This window comes from Limanda limanda, chromosome 8 (assembly GCF_963576545.1).
Source record: "Limanda limanda chromosome 8, fLimLim1.1, whole genome shotgun sequence".
Classification (NCBI taxonomy): Eukaryota; Metazoa; Chordata; class Actinopteri; order Pleuronectiformes; family Pleuronectidae; genus Limanda; species Limanda limanda.
In genome coordinates, this window is record NC_083643.1 from 3661916 (window position 1) to 3681158 (window position 19243).

General features: G+C 40.5%; 1 protein-coding gene across 1 annotated transcript in view; it reads right to left on the bottom strand.

The window, feature by feature from the left end:
- Positions 1-3923: 3923 nt before the first annotated feature.
- fa2h (fatty acid 2-hydroxylase) overlaps positions 3924-19243 on the bottom strand; it is a 25699-nt gene continuing 10379 nt past the window's right edge. Inside the window, exons 2-7 of the mRNA XM_061076445.1 lie at positions 9952-10080; positions 6807-6949; positions 6187-6287; positions 5823-5995; positions 4889-5141; positions 3924-4106 (exon numbers count right to left, since the gene is read on the bottom strand). Of these exons, the coding sequence (XP_060932428.1) occupies positions 4039-4106; positions 4889-5141; positions 5823-5995; positions 6187-6287; positions 6807-6949; positions 9952-10080 (867 nt within the window). The 3' untranslated portion in view covers positions 3924-4038. The remainder of the gene's footprint in view (positions 4107-4888; positions 5142-5822; positions 5996-6186; positions 6288-6806; positions 6950-9951; positions 10081-19243) is intronic.

Here is a 19243-nt window from a genome sequence, read left to right on the forward strand (position 1 = left end):
ACTTCCCAGTCACTGCAGGGTGTGGAGGGTTGTTTGGTTTCCATTCAGACTCCTCCCTCACGCCTGCTCACTGCCTGGACTGAACCTCAGGGTCCTACTGCACCACCCGGCTGAGCTGCACCACCCGGCTGAGCTGCCCCGTGACGCAGAGGCAGGAACCCACTGGTCTGAATGAAAGACAGACGAGTATGATGGGATGTCACCAGGGCAACTACAGTTTGGTCTGAGAAACACAGGAAATCTGCAACTTCAGCAACATGTCAGGTGAATCAGATTTTGCCCCCCCCCCGGTGACCTTTAACCTGCACAAAGGGAAACTGCAAGGCTTCGGTTCAGTGACTCTGCACCGACCCTGTGACCTGCAGAGTGTTGACTGTTCTGAGTTCAAATACAGAGTCAGAGCTGCAGAGGGATCAAAACTCAAAAGAACAAAATGCAACAGAAACGTGCTTAAAGGTTCAATGTGTAAGATTTAGGTGAATTTGATCTATTGGTAGAAACTGAATATGATATAATCCCAGTGATGTTTTCACTTGTTTGTTTCATCTAAATTGTACCAAATGTTGTTTTCCTTACCTTTGGATTGGGTTTTTATATTTAAATACTTTATATTCACATCAGGAGCGGATCCTCTAGGGAGCCATGTTTTTTTACAGTAGCCCAGACTGGACAAACTAAACATCTTTTGAGTTTTTATCACAACTGAAGTCTACCACAGGTTCTCTTTCAGCTGCAACGTGACACTTCACCACTAGATGTCACTTAATCTCACACACTGAACCTTTAACTGTGTAAAAAGGTTCAGGTTCATCAACACCATGTTCTGTGCTAATACACGCAGAGACAGCAGTTCCTAACTTAGGGACGAGGAACCTGACAAGGGACCGGAAGATAAAACCGGGAAATAGGAAAAAATAATTCTCAAGGTTATAGTTACTTTAAGTTAAAGTATATATAAATATATATGTTTCCATTAGAGTAGATTTCATCTTTACAATTGCAGTGAAACACCTCTCTGTTAGTATCAGTGATGTCAGCCTCCACGAGACACTTTGCTGCATTCACACATCAATGCATCACTATTGATCCTTCAGATGTTAATTCGACTACTTTAACTTTCCCTCGGCTCCGAGTTTATTGAAGGTGTCCTGTTGCAATCAGCATCAGCAGAAAGTAAGTTTGGACAGAATCTACCCCCTCCCCCTCAGAAAAATTAGGGGATATTTGTATTAATTTTATTTCAATTCTGATATATAACTGGTCAAATAAAAAATATAAATATATATATTATAGATATTTTTGCTATGTTTATCAACTTAATTACCTTTTTCTAATTATGCTATTTTCTTATAAAACAGTGTATGTGTATTCTCATCAATATTCAAGTTAGGGTCTAAATAATTTTGGATGACGTTATAACTAAATAACAGAATTAGGTTTACTTTGTGCTAATCAGCAAACAATAGCAAACACTTTCAACTTAGAGAATAGTGGTGAACATTAACAGATATATTATATATTATTTATTGCCGGCTAAACATGTACATTTCTACATTGGTAACAGAGTTATCATGTTTGGCACTGACACCTCACACCAGGAAGATTCTCCTTTTAAATCTCATCTGCTTGTGTGTTTTCCTCTGGTAAATACAAGTCCTACATTTCCCACAATGCAACATGAGAGCAGCTTTCAAACGCCATGTCCAGTTTGTAAGAAGTATGCAGCTTTGAGAAAGTACAACAACACACAGTACAGACCAGAGAACATCAGAAATATACAGACATTTATTTACAAATACGTTTGCATTTGCATAGAGGTTTAAAATTCCAACAGGTTTTAGGATATTATAGTAAACAGATTTAAGAAACATTATTTTGCGCAGCATAATTGAGCACAAGGAAACACTTAGCACAAGTTGGCGTGTTAATCTTTGTCATCTTTATTATATAAATATACATAAATAAGAATAAAGATCTGTGCCAAGCATCCATCATGATCAATGTGTTATTAAACTCATCATCTTCATCATCACCTTCACTAGAGACATGTAGAGGTTTGGTTCCTTCTGAAACGTCCTTGTGGGAGAAAGTTTCACGTTTCATTAAAAGTTACACCTCACTAACCAACGTGTGTGTTGTTGTAGAAAACACGACACACTTTGTTGATAAAATCTGACGACACACAACCCTTGTACAAGTCACCTGAAGACTTCACTGTCAAGAAAACAGAAATCACTCAACTGTAATATTGAATTTCGTCCAAAAATGGTTATTAATTTTCTATAAAAATGTGTTATTGCATGTTACTTGTGTTGCATTCAACATATGTGCGTACTTAATATTCAATTAAGTATTCTTCTTCCAAACTAGAAAAGTAGATAAATTATTTCACGCCCTCGTATCTTCACCGTTCTCTATTATTCCGTGGAAACAGTTTGAATTGACAGTTTGTTCCGCTTCAGTTATCAGTGTCGCTGGCGGGCGTTGAGAGAAGTCGTGAGCGAGGATCCGCCAGCCGCCGTCCGACCGTCCCGCCGCCGCAGTCAGAAGCGTCTGATCGTCATCCTGCCGAGATCTGCAGGGTCAAATACACCTGAGGCTGCGGGTGGGAGGAGCCAGACCTAAAGGTTTAAAGAGCTTTAACGTCACCCGTCCGACAAGAGACTAAAACCCTGGTGGCCTTGCTGGCCCGGTGACCTTTGACCCTGAGATCCCCACAAGCAGGAAGTCTGACAAAGCTGGCCTCATGCCTTCAGCTCCGCCCCTCCGTCACCGTGACAACGCTCTACATCCACACACATTGGGGATCAACATCAAGCCGGGGCGATCAGAGAATCTCCTCTTCTGTACAAAGCATCTAATAAAATATCATGGTTTTACATCTTTGTTGTATCGATGACAATTAAAAGGAAAATGACACAGAGGAAATATTACATTAGACTTTGCAAAAATATATATCTCCACAGCGGCTTCAAACATGTAGAACTCTTATTTCACACGACTGTCGCCTTCCTGCTGCAGCTCGGGCTGATAATTAATAAGTTAAATCTTTATCATCAACTGTCGACAGCATTTTCGAATATCTGAGACCAAATGTTTTCTGGGAGTAAAAAACGACCTGTGAGAGCAAACGCAGAGCGGGGGGGCGGAGTTGTGTCGAGTGTTACAGACGTGTAGCGGCGAGTAGCAGCGGGCGAAAGAGAGATAAAGAAATATGATGTTTTCCTGAGTTTGTGGATTTGTGGCCTTTTCTCTCAATCACAGTCTTCACATTCACTTTCTGTCCTTCGTCCACATTCACCCTCTCCATCTATCACTTCCTTCTCCCTCTCTCTCTCTCTCTCTGTGGGAATCCAGGATAGTGCACGAGTGTGTGTGTGTGTTTCCATTTGTGCTATGACTGTCTAGAAATCAGGAAAAGCAGCTGGTGTTTAAGATTCAAAATAAGTTTCTAAATACACGATTTTGACAAATATTATCCACAACTAAACCTCGAAAATTAAACCTCAAACCAAAACAATGAAAAAGACACTGATGCGCACATTTGCATTGCGTGTCTGTTTATGTGTGTGTGTGTGTGTGTGTGTCCCTCTCTTTCTCTATGGTTGAATATGACAAAGTGGTGAATGGCGATCAGGTGACGTCGTGGTCAGGTCAGTGCAGTGAGAGATCAGCAGTGACATGGATTTGGATTTGGTTATTAAAAAACAATGGCACAGAAAGGCCTTACAACTGAAGAGGTCATTGTCGTGCAGACGAGACACAAACACACACAAACACACACACACACAGAAGCAGAAGTAAATTGCGTTGATGTCTGAATTTTGAAAAATGGCAGATTTGTGTGATTGTGTCCAGGGATGGATTATTTTGTGGGAGTCTTCCGACGTGGATCTTCCTCCTCGGTGGGGGGGGGGGGGGGGGGAAGCTGCGGCTTCAGAGGCTGAACTGACGTCGGGGGGGTTTGTAGCATGTGAGCTGGTTTCTAAAGAAGATGGCTGACAAGTCCTGTGGCCCTTCACGAGAGCCGGGTCTGCGCTAGAACTTCTCATCGGGGATGACTGTGTTGAAGGGGTGGTCCCAGAACGTGGTGGTGATTCCAAATCCTGGAGGGAAGATAAAGGGTTTATTAGATATGTTCTCTCTTCTATCTATAGTATATTATATTACCTATTGTATAGTCAAATACTTATATTCATACCTCTACTATATATCATATATTATATCATACTCTCTGTATATTCTTTGTAAACATAAGTCTATATACACATATTTATACACGTGTACATGTTATAATTACTATTATTATATCACTATTACTATTATTATTATATATACTGTTGCTGCCATTATTACTATATACACTGCTTTTATATTGGTATAATTACTATCATATATAAATGTATATTATGTTATATTATATACTATATATACTGTACTATTCTTATATACTGTCTAACAATAACATTACCATCATATCATCAGTACTATTAACATCATCTTGCCACTGCACCTTATCTACCTATTTATCTTGTGTTTCTGTTTTTATTCTTTCTACCTCAATATTTTTTATTTTATTCTATTTTATTGTATTCAAATATACCGGCTGCTATGACGACTTAATTTCCCTTCGGGGATGAATAAAGTACTCTATCTATCTATCTATCTATCTATCTATCTATCTATCTATCTATCTATCTATCTATCTATCTATCTATCTATCTATCTATCTATCTATCTATCTATCTATCTATCTATCTATCTATCTATCTATCTATCCACTAATTCCAGAAATCTGTGTGTGTGTATGTGTGTGTGTGTGTGTGTGTGTGTGTGTGTTTTTGTGTGTGTGTGTGTGTGTGTTTGTGTGTGAGTTTCCAGTGCTCACCTGCCCTCTGGTGTTCAAAGTGGTGTTTGACGTGGTACGCCTTCAGGCTGTACATGTAGGAGCCTCTCTTGGGCGAGCCGTAGTGAAGGTAGTAGTGGATCATGTCGTAGACCACGTAGCCGCAGAGTCCGCCCACGAACACGGACTTCCCGAGGATCTCTGGGAGCGAGTGCTGCAGGAGGACGTAGAAACTGCCCACCACCAGGGAGGCCAGGCCGGGGGGGAAGACCAGCCGGGCGCCGTCAAACGGAGACTGAGGAGAGAAGAAGAGTCGAGCTCAGAGAGGAAGGAATCACAAAGCTTTCCTCATTCAGCATTCAAACAAATCACACAAATAAAAGAGAAAACGGAAATAACCAATATAAACATATGAGAAGACACTTCCTTATTGTTAAAACATGTAAGGTCCTGTTGGATTTATCTTTTTATCATCATATACGAGAATTTCTATTTGAGATTTCAAACACTTTGATTTTACAGAATAAAAAATGCAAAGAAGATGTTTACGCTTACATTTTATGCAGAAAAAGTTTATTTTTCCTCACAAATGTTCTATATATTTGGGTTTTCTTGTCATTTAAAGATATTTATGATAAACTTTATGTTTAAGCTGTAAAATATTAAACCTCAATTACATCGTAGGAATCATTGACATTTTCTTAAATATATTAGTCGGCTATTTTATCAGTATTTTATTCTATATATTGTTCTGTAAAACTGATAGTTGCTGAGGTAAAAGTTTTTATTTTGTATAATGTTTTTAAAAGTATAAAATGTGACAACTTTCCCTGTGTGTGAAACATGAAATCAGCCGTTTATTACCTGCAATATGAGATGATTTATGAATGACAACAGGTGTTTTGTGGCACAAAGCAGAAGATCATAAAACCTGTGTGTGTTCGATGAGCAGGTTTTATGATTTGCGTGTTCGTACCTTGTGATGCTGCCCGTGCAGCAGGAAGTGTAACGTGATGAGGTAGTAGTTATGGGCCGGAGGTTTCATGTGAAACACAAAGCGATGGATGCAGTACTCGACCAATGACCACAAGAACCAGCCCGTCAGAAAGAGCAGCGGGAAAATGGACGTATGGAGCGAGAGTGAGACATCTACAAACACACACAGACACACAAACACACAACAACAACTGGAGGTGAACATGATGCAAACTAAGTACATTGTGTTGTGCGTCGGTGAGAGTATGTGAACGAGTAAATGAGTCTCTGGGGCTCGCACATCGTGTATTGTAATATAAACATGCATGTTGTGTGTATGATCCGTGTGTGTGTGTGTGTGTTACCTGAAGTGAGGGCTATCCGTGTGGTGCCCTGTGCCAGGGTTGTGAAGCAGTACCAACTGAGATAAAACACAATAGGGAGCCACACCACTGGTACCCAATACCTGGAGACAGGAAACAGACCCACTCTTTACACAACACAACACAACATAACAGTCTCAGGCTCCATCCTCTGATTTAAAATCTCCTTTAATAGAAGGAATCTGAGATGTAAGAGGAACAGACGCCTCAGATGTGATGAGACAGAACAAACTTAAAACCTCATCAGACATCGATATGGATTTTGAATCCTGTCTTTTTGATATTATGGTATTAAAATGCATTAAAAGATCCTGAAGTGGATCCCTGGCTTGTTTATCTCCTGCATGTTCACAGATGATGTAACAAACTATTCCAATGATCTACAGGAGGAGGCAACAGCTCAAGTTGTGCTGCAAAGCATCAACAGAGAAGAGGAGGAGGAAGAGTTGCTCGTATTCGTGGATGAAACAATACTTGAGGCAAAAATTACTGTCGAAAATTATTCACAAGGAGAGAAATGCACATTTAATCGACCTTGGGTAAATAATCTTTCTTTATTCTGTCATATTCTCATCGGTATATGTAAATAGACCCCATCTTACCAGGACGTCTTGGTGCCGGCCTCCAGTAAGGAGTTTCCGAACAGTCTGATTGGTCGGTCGACCGGCTGGTGAACCCAGGCGTCATATTTCTCTCCCAGGTGTCCCACCTGCCAGGCCAGGGGCTTCCTCCAGTCCACCAGGTCCTGTGGAGAAACACACCAGGAGAGATCTGTGAAGAGTGTTGACATCCAGGTGATGAGCTGAAGGAGGAAGAGAACAGGAGTCTCCAGGAGGCGGCAGCAGAGAGTTAAGAACTGCTCAGGGACTGGTCCGACCAGGAAGTGACTTCATGTTGTGTGTGTTTGTGTGTGTGTGTGTGTGTGTGGGTGTGTGGGTGTGTGTCTACGTGTGATTCTGCAGGTTTACTTAAGAAGCTGCCAGCGCTGAATCTGTTGTCCAAAGACCAGAAACTTTTACGAGCTTATTACAGGCTCCTCACACTTGATGCTCCACGTGAGACCAGGAACTTTGGCGTGAGGGTCAACGATGAACATGGAGAACAGTCGTGTGTCTGATCTGTGGTCAACATTTCATCTTCATTTCTTCAGAAGCACCAAATGATGCTATTCATTACCTCAGATTTCCATAAAGCTTAGAAAGGATGGAACGTAAGAGCATTAACTTACCAGGACTTTATTTCTTCAACATTGTAAGACAGGACACTATTTGACGTTTTCACGAGTTTCTCAGGGAATAAAATATGGATCTTGATGAATGAAATCAGTCATATTTAGACTACTCGTATCTATGAGTGTTTGGTGCAGCGTGACTGGATTTATTGGCCTGTGTTTATGTTGCACTGAGTGACGTTAGAGTTCGGTAAGAGATGATTGTTGCCCTGGTGACGGTGTCCTCCTGCTTATGAAGCCCTGCTGAGGATATTGGTATCAGGCACGGACTGACACCGTCACAGAGCAGGTCACCGCCCGGCTGATAACATGTTTATCACACACACACACTGATTTAACCACAAAGACAAGAGGAGACGCTGGTTTCTCTAAATCCTGCAGCACAAGAAGTCAATTCTATGTGTTTAAATGAGTTCACTCACCTCAGGGTCACATCACCTCAGGGTTTATAAGTTATACTGATTTCCGTCTTTATTAAAACCTCGGTTCACTCAGTACAAACTCATTAAAACTCTTTTGTTGGCTTTGGTGCTGAAAGGGACGAGAAAAACTGGAGCAATAAGCTCATAACTCCACCAAGGCCAAACCATCCGACACAGGATTCTTACAAGAAGAAGAAGTGAAGCGGTCTGATAACCTGAGTGACCTCATTTGTCAAAGAACATTGTGAAACACGGTGGATCCACAACTAAATGATAACCGGTTCTTCCCAGGTCCCGTCACCAAGTTTGTTAAAACTCAGTTCTGAGGGAATTTATCGGACTTCACACACCTCATATAGTCAAATATGATGCAAAGTGAATGCATCTGCCTCATTCGACTTTGCATGTATTGTTAGCAAAATACATTTTCATGTAAATTGGAAGCTTACACCCCTGAGGTGTTGTGTGCTGGAGCAGCAGTAGAAACAAATGTGGCTGAAAACTGTGAGAGATGCGTCTGTATAAAGATTTGATGTCCGTACAATCATGGTCGTAAGAATAAAAGAATGTTGCAACAACAAAGTTTCAACACTCGTGTTAAAACAAAGAAGTGAAACTCCCTCTCACATGGTTCGTTACACTTTCACCATCTCACTGAATGTAATGTAACAAGTTCTTTCAAGTAATTCAAGTTTGGAGTTAGCTCTAAAACTCTAATGTGCCAAACGAGAAATTCCACCTGAGCAAAAAGAAACGTAGAGAAACAATGTGGAAGCTGCTGTTAAATAAATCACAATCACACTGATACGACTTTTAAAAAGTCAGTGAACCATCCCCCTGATGTTTTTTACTCCTAAATCCGATCATAACAAAGACACGATGCTGGTTCCTGGGTCTGAAATTACCTGGTGACAAAAGACACAAGAAACTGGGCCACGTGCATTCCTGCGATGACACACCCACACACACACACATACCCACACACAATAACACACAATAACACACACACACCCACACACGCAGGTGAGAATCTAAAAACAGCCTGAGCACATTCTGTCCACACTAAATGGGCCGTGACAGTGACACACTTAACTTTGTAAACTAAAGGTTTAACCGAACACTGAGGCAACACGTTAAACAGCCCACAACCCCCCCCCAACCTTTGAGAATAATAACAAAATATCGAGATACTTTCGTTGATCAATTTCTATCTTCCACCCTTTAGAAATCAAATTATACCAGTTTACAGCTTATTATTATCATTATTATTTCGGTTTCAAGGCTAAATCCTGTGTAATTTGCTCATGGGTTCGGTCACTGAGATCCAACCACAGTGCAGAACCGTGTGGTCGGATCAATACACCGACGTCTGGCTGGCAGAGGACACTGGGTGGACTGGTTGACTGTGTTCTTCACTGGGAGCTGTGGCCTGGGACGAAGATACAGGATTCAGCTCGAGGGAAACACTTGAATTTGCTTGATCACGTGAGTCTGATTAAACAGAAGTGAGTTATGTGTTGGTGAATTTGGGGGATTTCTGCAGACAGGAAACTGACAGTCTTTGTGGCTGTTGATGTTGTGGTTCGGTTCAGTGTTCAGGTCGAAGGATCAGATGTGCACGTGAAGGTGAAGGTCTTTATTATAACGTTTCTTTGTGCAGCAGTGTGAGAACTTCGGAGCGAGCTGAAAACAACAAGGACGTTTTCGGAGGTGAACGACCTGTCGACCGTTCACTCTCCACCTACCCACATTACACACAAACACACACACATGTCTTTCTGGAGTTGTGAGGGAACCCATTGATGTCACACAGTCCACAGATGTCAGACCCAGACAAAGTGTCGTCATAATGTTTGCGCAGCACACGTGTGTGTGTTTTTGAGCTGGAAACTAAATTACATCACATTTATTCCCACATTTTTAATAGAATCCACATTTAGGGGTTGAATAAAATAGTGTTTTGCATCATTAAAACCGGTCTTTGGTATAAGTACACACAGTTTGGTCCACACAAAGAGATACTGGCATGTAGAAGTACACACTATCCTTGTCATCACACACCAGTTAACACCAAACACACACACAGACACGCACCTTATCCAGGTCGACAGGGCTGCAGCGGTTGTATGCGTCGTTCTGATCCTCCTCTTCTTTCTTGTCCGTCGTCTTTCCTGCCAGTGTTCCTTCTGTCTGCTCGGTGGCGTTTCTCCTTTCTCTCACGGTCTGAGGAAACAAGATGAAAACAGACACGGTGAACAAACTGAAAAGTCACTTTGAAAATCTGATCCGTGAGGAAATGGACGGGGGGGGATTACATTATATTATATTACATATTAGTGTGTTTTTAGGTCAAATACGATGATGAACTACGTCAAAGTCAAAAAATAATTGTCTGTGCTAAACAGTCACAATATATTAGGAACGGTAAACTTTGTTTTTCAAGGCTATGATATATTCTGGTTGAGAGGAACACGACCTGTTTATCTGTGTGTGTGTGTGTGTGTGTGTGTGTGTGTGTGTGTGTGTGTGTGTGTGTGTGTGTGTGTGTGTGTGTGTGTGTGTGTGTGTGTGTCTCCGTCCATTATTTACTTTCATAATGTTCAACCTTTGGACACCTTTGTGATCAATCACATGTTTTGGTTTCACTTAACCAAGTTCTGAATTTCTAAATTTAATGTAAATCAATAACACTGAATCCCAAATGCTTCTCAACAACGCTGTCTATGCAACTGTGAAAATATAATGTTTATTGACTTTTTATGTTTTATTAAAAGTGAACATTTGTCACACACACACACACACATACACTGTACTAAACTGTGCTTCAAGATATCAGAGACACGAGCAGGTCAGTGCAAAGGTGGCAAACAGAAACGTTATCAATGTTATTTAACCAGAGTAATTTTTCTATTTTTTTAAGTTCTATTCAGGTTTGAATTTGAAGTTTTCCTCTCACTTTAAAATTAATTTATTTTTATTTGCGTTTACAGACTGAGGGGAAGTATTCCACAGTTTGAAAAGTGCACATACAGCAGCTATTTACATAAACCATCAAATGAAGTTGAGTTTATTTAACACATTCAAAACCCAGTTGAGCAAAGGAAAACTGGAACAGAAGGGAAAGAATAAAAGAAAAGAATAAAATGGGAATAAAAAGGCTAAAAAGAGAAGAAAAACAACTTAAATCAAACAAATGGCTGCAAACGCACGGTCACGTTTATTTCTCGACCAGTAAACAGATCACAGATCACAGACCTGGGGCAAAGGAGCAGAGAAGCTCAGAGGTGGATTTGGCAGCCGGGACATTGAACTTGCCTGGAGAGCACAGATCTCATCATGCTTATTTATCCTGATCTGCTCCAAATTCTAATTTGAGGAGTTCTCCCTCAGGTCCCACCTTCTCCACAATATGATTTAAATTGATTCAGTAGTTTTTGGAAATATAAAAACAGTTAAAACAGATCCAGCTGAAAACACAGCTGCTGTAACAGGTTCCAGACATTCAGAGCTTCCTCTACTTCCCATTAATAGCGAATCATGGAGGAGTTCTTCTAACGTATCAGGACTTTATCTGGATTCCCATGAACTCAGTGTCATAAAAGACGTGATGCAGCTGCTCATCTTTTCAGTCTGCGTCCGCCTGGAAGATCCCGTCAAGTGAAATATTTATCAGCTGGCTTCAGACACACTTACACGCACACACACGCACACACAGTTCCCCTATGGTTTGTTACTAACATCACCTTGGCAATACTACACCTCCAGTGGCAACGCTACACCCCCCCCCCCCCTATTATCATTGTGCTAAAACAAAACATAAAGAAAAAGGAGCCACTGATCTGTGAAGAATGTGATTCCACTCTGACGCCTGGTAATAAGAGATCATCGCTTTTAAAATTCAATTTGTATTGGAAGCAGTGTCGTGATCTTTTATAATTAATGATAATGCCAACAATTATCAGGAGCTCTTTATCCGTTATAGCCTCGAGTTAGACCAATCAGCGAGCTCGCCCTCAGATGGCCCCGCCCATCCGCCCTGAATCACCAACATTAATCTACATGAGTCAACATAAGAAGGAAAACACTGTTTTTTTAAACCCTAAAATCACTGATCAACATCACAAACGCACATAAAACCGAGGCGCCCATTGGCTGTCTCGCCAAGTTAGCATTATCACCAGGTTGGCTCCGCCCCCTCGCTGCCGATCGGAGCCAATCAAAATCTGAGTCTGATTATATCTGACTTCTACTGTCCAGAAGAGATTCAGTAAAAACAATAATCACACACATGCTACTGAAGTTAAAACCAGTATCAGTTTAGTGTTGCTGTGGATGATACCACACCCCCACACACACACACACCCACACAACCACACAACCACATATACACACACACACACACACAGACACACACACACAGACAGACACACACACACACAGACACAACCACACAGACACACCCTCTGAATCAACAGCAGCTCGGCCTACGTGAGCCTGTGAGCCGTGTGCGATGGAGATGTTTTAAGTTTCTGTGCCATCGATGAAACCTGCAGGTGCGTTCAGGGAGGAGGAGGAGCCCCGGTTGGAAAGAGGAGGAGCCTCGAGGCCGTGATCCTGAATCCTGTTCGGAAACAGCTCTGACAGCTTCACTGTGTTTCTGGAGGATCACAGAGTTTGTTTAGGCCCAAAGGAAAAACTTCAGTGAGAATAGTGTGAATTCACTATCGACTGTCTGCACCTCAGCAGCTTGGTCGTGATTAATGGCTGCACTTTTTTTACTAGAAATCGACCAATTTATCAAAAGTCGTCTGAGCCTTTCATAGAAATATCATCATCAGCATTTATGTACTTCCCATATTAAAACTTTATTTCAAAACCTAAAAAAGAAAATTATGATTATTTTCTAATATATATTGGTATCTTAATTAATACCAAGTTATTCTTAATATATATATTTGGATGTTTCTTTTCATTTAGTTATTTATGATAAAGTTTATAGTTAAACTGTAAAATAATATCCATTATTTTTAATGGATATATTTAACACCGACATCTTTGTATTTTAAAATCTTTAATCCCTTATATCGTTATGAGTATTGCAATTAGTTTTTTAAAAACCATTTGTGGTAAATTAATTTCAAACAGCTTTGAAACATAAAGACATAAATTAACGTGTTAAAATCGTATAAAAATAAAGGATGTGACATAATCCACAGTAGAAATCAACCTCTTCCCAGGTTCGCCATGGCAACCGCCCCGGCTACACAGCTTCACAGCCAATGAGCCGATATCTGCCCAACGTGTCAATCCCACGACCAACGCTTCAATAACTGAACGAACACAGCTAATGCTAATCCCAACGATTCTGCCTCTTCAAATATGTGCAAACTTCCACACACGACTCTCAAGTCAGGTTTCAAATGCAGAGAGTACACAACACCCACTCATGCACCTTTCTATTGGATGAAAAACTCACAAAGAAGATGTGTTGCGCAGCGAGGACAGAGCTTTGCTCTCCAGGGAGCGGACAATGGAAACAAAGAGGTAAAGAGGATCTGCAATCATCCCGGCTCACGAAGGTGATTAGTTTGCATCAGTCACGATCCAGATCAGGTTGTAGGTTATTCACTGAAGAAGAAGAAGAACAAAGCTGATCCCGGTCGGTTCATGTTCCTTCTGGTTTGTCAACATGACGAGACAATCATCTGTGGCAGCGCAGGAACATACGAACTGTCATGTTATATTTCAGAGGTGAGTCCAACGCTCAAGTTATCAGAAGTTAATGTTACCCACAACCCAATTAGAGCTTTCTCTCTTATGTTTTTACCACTAATTGGAAAAGCAATCAGTGAAATTAGAGCAGTGATGTGAACGTGAAGATAAAGGTGTGAACCGGTTGAGAAATGATTATTCAGATTTAATACGACTGAAGAAACAAGAAGGATGTCGACCTGTTGAAGATACTTTATGTGAATCTGACGTTTTGTAGGTGTCCCTCAAATCTAAAGAAGCGTTAGAGGAACACGACACGACCGGCGCTCTGAAGCAGCGGCGACTGAGATTCATCAACACAACTGACTTTGTCCATTACGACAACAGCGACATCTGATTCTCCAGTCGAACTTCCAAACCAAAAGAGATAAGACGACTTCCCTGGAAGACACAGGGAGGACGGGCTGATGAATGGAGCCAGAAGTACAGATGTGCAGGAGCGATAACGAGGGTTAATGAAGGAGGAGGAAGAGGGGGAGGAGGGTGTGCGAGTGTTTCCTCTCTGGAGGATGCATGAAGCTGATGAGGAGCATCGCTTGTGATCTAGTGTGTTTATTTATAATATATTTCAGTGATAGACGTTAACAATACTTTACAACCTGATACAGTGGAAAGGTCATAAAACAAAAGGCAAAAACCTGCTGATAAGATTCTCTGGAGTGACGGATGGGGGGAGAAACATTTATTAATATTCACGTGACTTGAGAGTATTGCATTTTCTGTGTGGATTAGAAAATGAGTTTGATATATGAGTTGACAGATACAAATTTGCCAATATGAGCTTTTCACGGACATATCGACATGTTGGCCAATATGTGGCCGGGAAAACTTTTATTTTATAGAATTAATCCTGCAGAAAAGATCTTCATCTGTTAAATTTAATGGAAAAATTTCCTTTAATGTTCAGATAGTTGTTTATAACAGTGAAGTAATAAGGGAACAGAATGTGTCGGCAGGATCGGAGAAGAGCGAAACTGAAAAACTAAACAAATCCGCAGAGTTCACAAGAAACCACGTGTTAATAAAGTCTAAAAATGGAAAAGTGAAAGCAGAAGTTAGAGATGTGGGTCATTCCCCGATGATCTGCTGATTCTGTGCACGAGGAACAGTCAGAATGTTACAGACATCGTGTCAGTTGATAATCTGGTGACAGCAAAGTGGGAACTGGACACACTGGAAGGAATAATGAAACCGAAATTAAAGTCGCACAATAAAAGTCATATTTAGATCAAAAAGAACAAGTTGTGCAGTGGAAATAAATGAAGAAAAGAATAATTAGTTGTTTCCCTAATTAGGAAATGAGGTGATTTATATCAATTATCTAACCAGTGTCTTATGAGGGTTTTTCTATTTTCCATTAAACTGCAGCTGCCTTCAGTTGTTATCACCATGTGACCGAGAACATGAGGAAGAGCTTCGACCTTTGACCTTTGAACGCCAGAATAAAAGCTCTGAAATCGTTGAAACTGACCCATCATATCAAACACAAATCTGAGACTGAGCAACCAGCAAGGAACAAAGTCACGAATACACTATGAGAGGTTGTGTTTGTTGACCAAAACAGAAAATTAACAACACATATTTAAGTTAAAAACTTGTAAAATCAAATAAATGTAAAACAAACCACGTTATTTAGAGCCGGAGCAATTTGATGTTTGACTCGTCTGTTATGAGCCTTTCACGAATATATCAGTACCTGTGAAATACATATTTAGTGGGATTTGTGTTTTCTTTGTATTTCTAGTTATTTATCGTAAAGTTTATGGATTTACTGTAAAATATCCAGCATCAACTACAAGTCTTTATTGTAAGGTTTCGGTAACAACATCTTAGAAATCATAGTCAGCTCTCAATCATAAAGAAATGAATTGATATTGGTGCTAAATCCATCATGACTTCTATTAGATCTAGTTAAAGGAAACACTGTGGTTGTTCCTGAGTTTTATAAGAAGTATTAAAAGTATAAGATGTATTGATGGATATTTTCCTTCATATGGCTCCTGACATCTAAACACTGATGTCGTAACTCAGGTGAGGGTTGCCAGGGCAACAGATCAAACAGTATCCAAACCACACCCACACTCATGTAGAACGAAGGTAAAGGCCGACGGCTGCAGAGCACATGAAGAGAACGTCATGTTCTGGTTGGTAGGTAAACACCGGAGGCGGAGCTCAGGAGGCAGGAGGCGGGACCTCAGGAGCTACCTGTCGGCCTTCATGTGTGTTTCTGTCGATCCAGGAATGTGAACACTCCTCAGGCCCGAGCGGAGACAATGGACGCTGCTGTTGACTTTACTCTCACTTCATGTTCAGCTCATTGTCAAATTGAGAATGAATCCAATGTCATGCATTGCACTGAAGAGGGTACAGACCCATTCATTACTCTAGGGCTCGGTCATATCGGCAAATATGTCAATAAGATAACAATTTTCTTATCAGTCAATATCAATAATTATCACAATACAATTATTATATTACAGTGTTAGTGTAAAGGCAGACGTTTGCTCTATTCAAGTGAAGGTGGTGGTTTTAAACTATTCTTTATAGACATGTGATGACAAACAGTGAGTTTTCACACCCGAGAGTCTGAACCAGGTGTTTTATATCTGATCTGGTTACTTTTGGTTTCACATTGTAATTCAGGAAGAGTTTTGTCTGAGTTTACGACCTTTTGTGACACTTTTACACCTCAGGCCATAAACGTTATCACCATCACCGCCGACGTTTATAAATCACAACGAAATGAAAACACATGAGATTGAGGAGACGATTCAAAGATGCTAAAAGACGGCAGAGTCACTGAATTACTTCACCACACAAGAGGCCACTGTAAAAATACAAGAATGAGAGACAAAAAACAAAGGAGATGGTGAGAGGAGGGCGGCGACGTGCCCTGGTACCATCACAACACACACACACCATGGAGGAGGAGGAGGAGGAGGAGGAGGAGGAGGAGGAGGAGGATGAGGAGGAGGAGGAGGAGGAGGAGGAGGAGGAGGAGGAGGAGGAGGAGGAGGAGTTAAATAAATGTTAAAGAAAACAGCATTTTTGGTTGTGATCCCTTTCAGAGATTCGAATGTCCCTCAGTAGAGCTCGACCTCCACCAAGGTCCAACAGTCAGATTAAATTCAGTAAATATGTATTTGGATCTACACGAAACTACAATTTTTTTTTAAATCAGTTAATTATTCTCTCAGAAAACAAACAAAAATGTCACAAAAAACGCTTTCAAAAAGGTTTGCACAATCCTGCTTATTTACAAAAAACACAAATATAATTTTAAGCGGTATTTTAATTCTTCCGTAACACAGATATCCTAGAGGACCGTATCGCAGTGTATCGAGTTTCATAGAGTTGTAGCATCGTTCAAACTGTAGTGAGTTGAAAATCATTTGAATCCTATCTGGGTAAACAGGGAAACATCTTGACAGTGCCATGTAACACACACACACACACACACACAGACACAGACACACACTATGATTCCAGTTCCTCTGCATATTTGCAGGGGAGTATCGGGTTGAGATGAGCGGTTACAGTTCAATCGATGATAACATGTTTGAACATGTGTGAGCAATATTCATTATTATAAACTGAGGTATTGATGTTAACTCTTATTTAATATCTCTCTCCCTACACATTAAAGGAAGTAAATCTTTCTTTCTTTACCGGTCTTTAAAAATCCTCTTATTTTGTCAATGAGGACAAAAAACACCTCACAGGATGATGGTGAAATCCATCATTCTTTGTGAACAATGTCGTGCATCTGTTCAAAACTTTTTTATATAAGTATTGGAACAATGTCTGTATCATAGTTTCAACACTCAACTGTTTGCAGGTGAGTATTTTCTCAATTTTCATTTTACTCCCAAAACCATATGAGGTATAAATTAAGGAGCGGTTGAATTATTAATTGCACTTGCACAACGAAGTCTATAGAAGTTGTGTGTAAGTGTGTGTGTTTCCCTCATTGTTCCTTATGGCTGGTGATAGTGCTCGGACAAAAGCTGGAGGAGCGGTGCGTGGGGCCAAGGTCGAGTTCGGCCGACGCTGAGATTGAGAATAAACTCTTCCCTGAAATCAAACAATCGTAATCGTTTCGAAAGAGAAACACACCTCACAGCCCGGTCTCAAACTCTACTCCCTCCCGAAGGCATCATGTCCACTTCCATTGCCACTGAATTGTTGCCAGAACCTGGATTTTCTGATTAATTACTTAATATATTGTATGATTCCTGGGTTTGTTAAACATAGAGCAGGACATGAAAGCAGCAGCAGGTGAAAAGCTTTCCTGACCCTCCTGACCTCCAGCAGAGGGTCAGGGTCAGTCGACCTGTGGAGCTGGTTTATTACGACGCTCCTGATATGACCGTTTTGTAAGAATGACACAAACAACTTCCAGAGCACAACATGCAGAACGTTCAGTCTTAAATATGCACCAAGTATTTCACATGTGTTCACTGTGACCGGGTGAAGGTGCTGCAAACAATCAGTTCTAATCAGTTTTACGAGTTTCAGGTTTCTTATTCGCTGCTCTTCTACCACGTCGAGTCGCCTTGACCCCACTGACAGGAATAATCTTTATTAAAAATATAAGAAAATACACTTTGTTTTCATATATAAAGCAAACTTCTTTTTTGCATTGTTTATATCCTTCAAATAAAAGTGTTCATATTGATGCAAAAGCTCGTAACGGATGATTTTCATCAGCCAACCAGTTGAAATGATTTTAAATTATGACTTTAATAAGTGGTGTTACTGAACTTTCATAGAAAGACTTTTTTTCCTAACGATGCATATCCGCAAAAAGAAACGTCACGATACCGATGAGTCTGTGAAAGACTCATATCGGCTGAATACCGGATGATTTTCATCAGCCAACGTCAAACGGTTTATAAATCTTTTTAAATATGTGGCGTAACTGAACTTTCATATAAAGAAAACATTTTCCTAACGATGTATTTCCGCAAAAAGAAACGTCACATTACCGATTAGACTCATATCGACTGGATTCTATTTTCAAACCAATAAATTGATTGGGTTCTAGTTTCAAAATGTTTTAAAATAAACCACAAGTGTCAGTGGTTTAATTAAATTGTTTCAATTAAGTAGGTATTAGATAATTATACTTGTGTATGGCAACCTGGCACAAACCAGGTTTTGTAAGGACTGTGTGTGTGTGTGTGTGTGTGTGTGTGTGTGTGTGTGTGTTTGTGAGGGTGTGTCAGCATGAATACATGTGGTACGAGCTGGGTTAAAGTTCAGTCACACTGTGGAGAGTTCTATAACGCTGAACACGTGTTGCCCCGGCGACCAGCGACTGACTCACTCTGTTGTTCTTAATGCAATGTTTATCTTATTTGACTAATTAATCAAATAAAACCACATCTGAAAACCATTACTTCATCAACCAGTCAGTCTTATCAGCTCTTATTTAACACTGCTGGCAGCCACACACACACACATACCCACACACAGACACACACTGACATCTGATGCCATAAGTCAGTTACAGGTTGTGAAAAATCAAAATCAAACACCCCCCAAACAAATGTGACCAGGTTCTGATTTGTCACAGAATCGAACGTCAGTGGCGTGCAGATCTGATAACGAT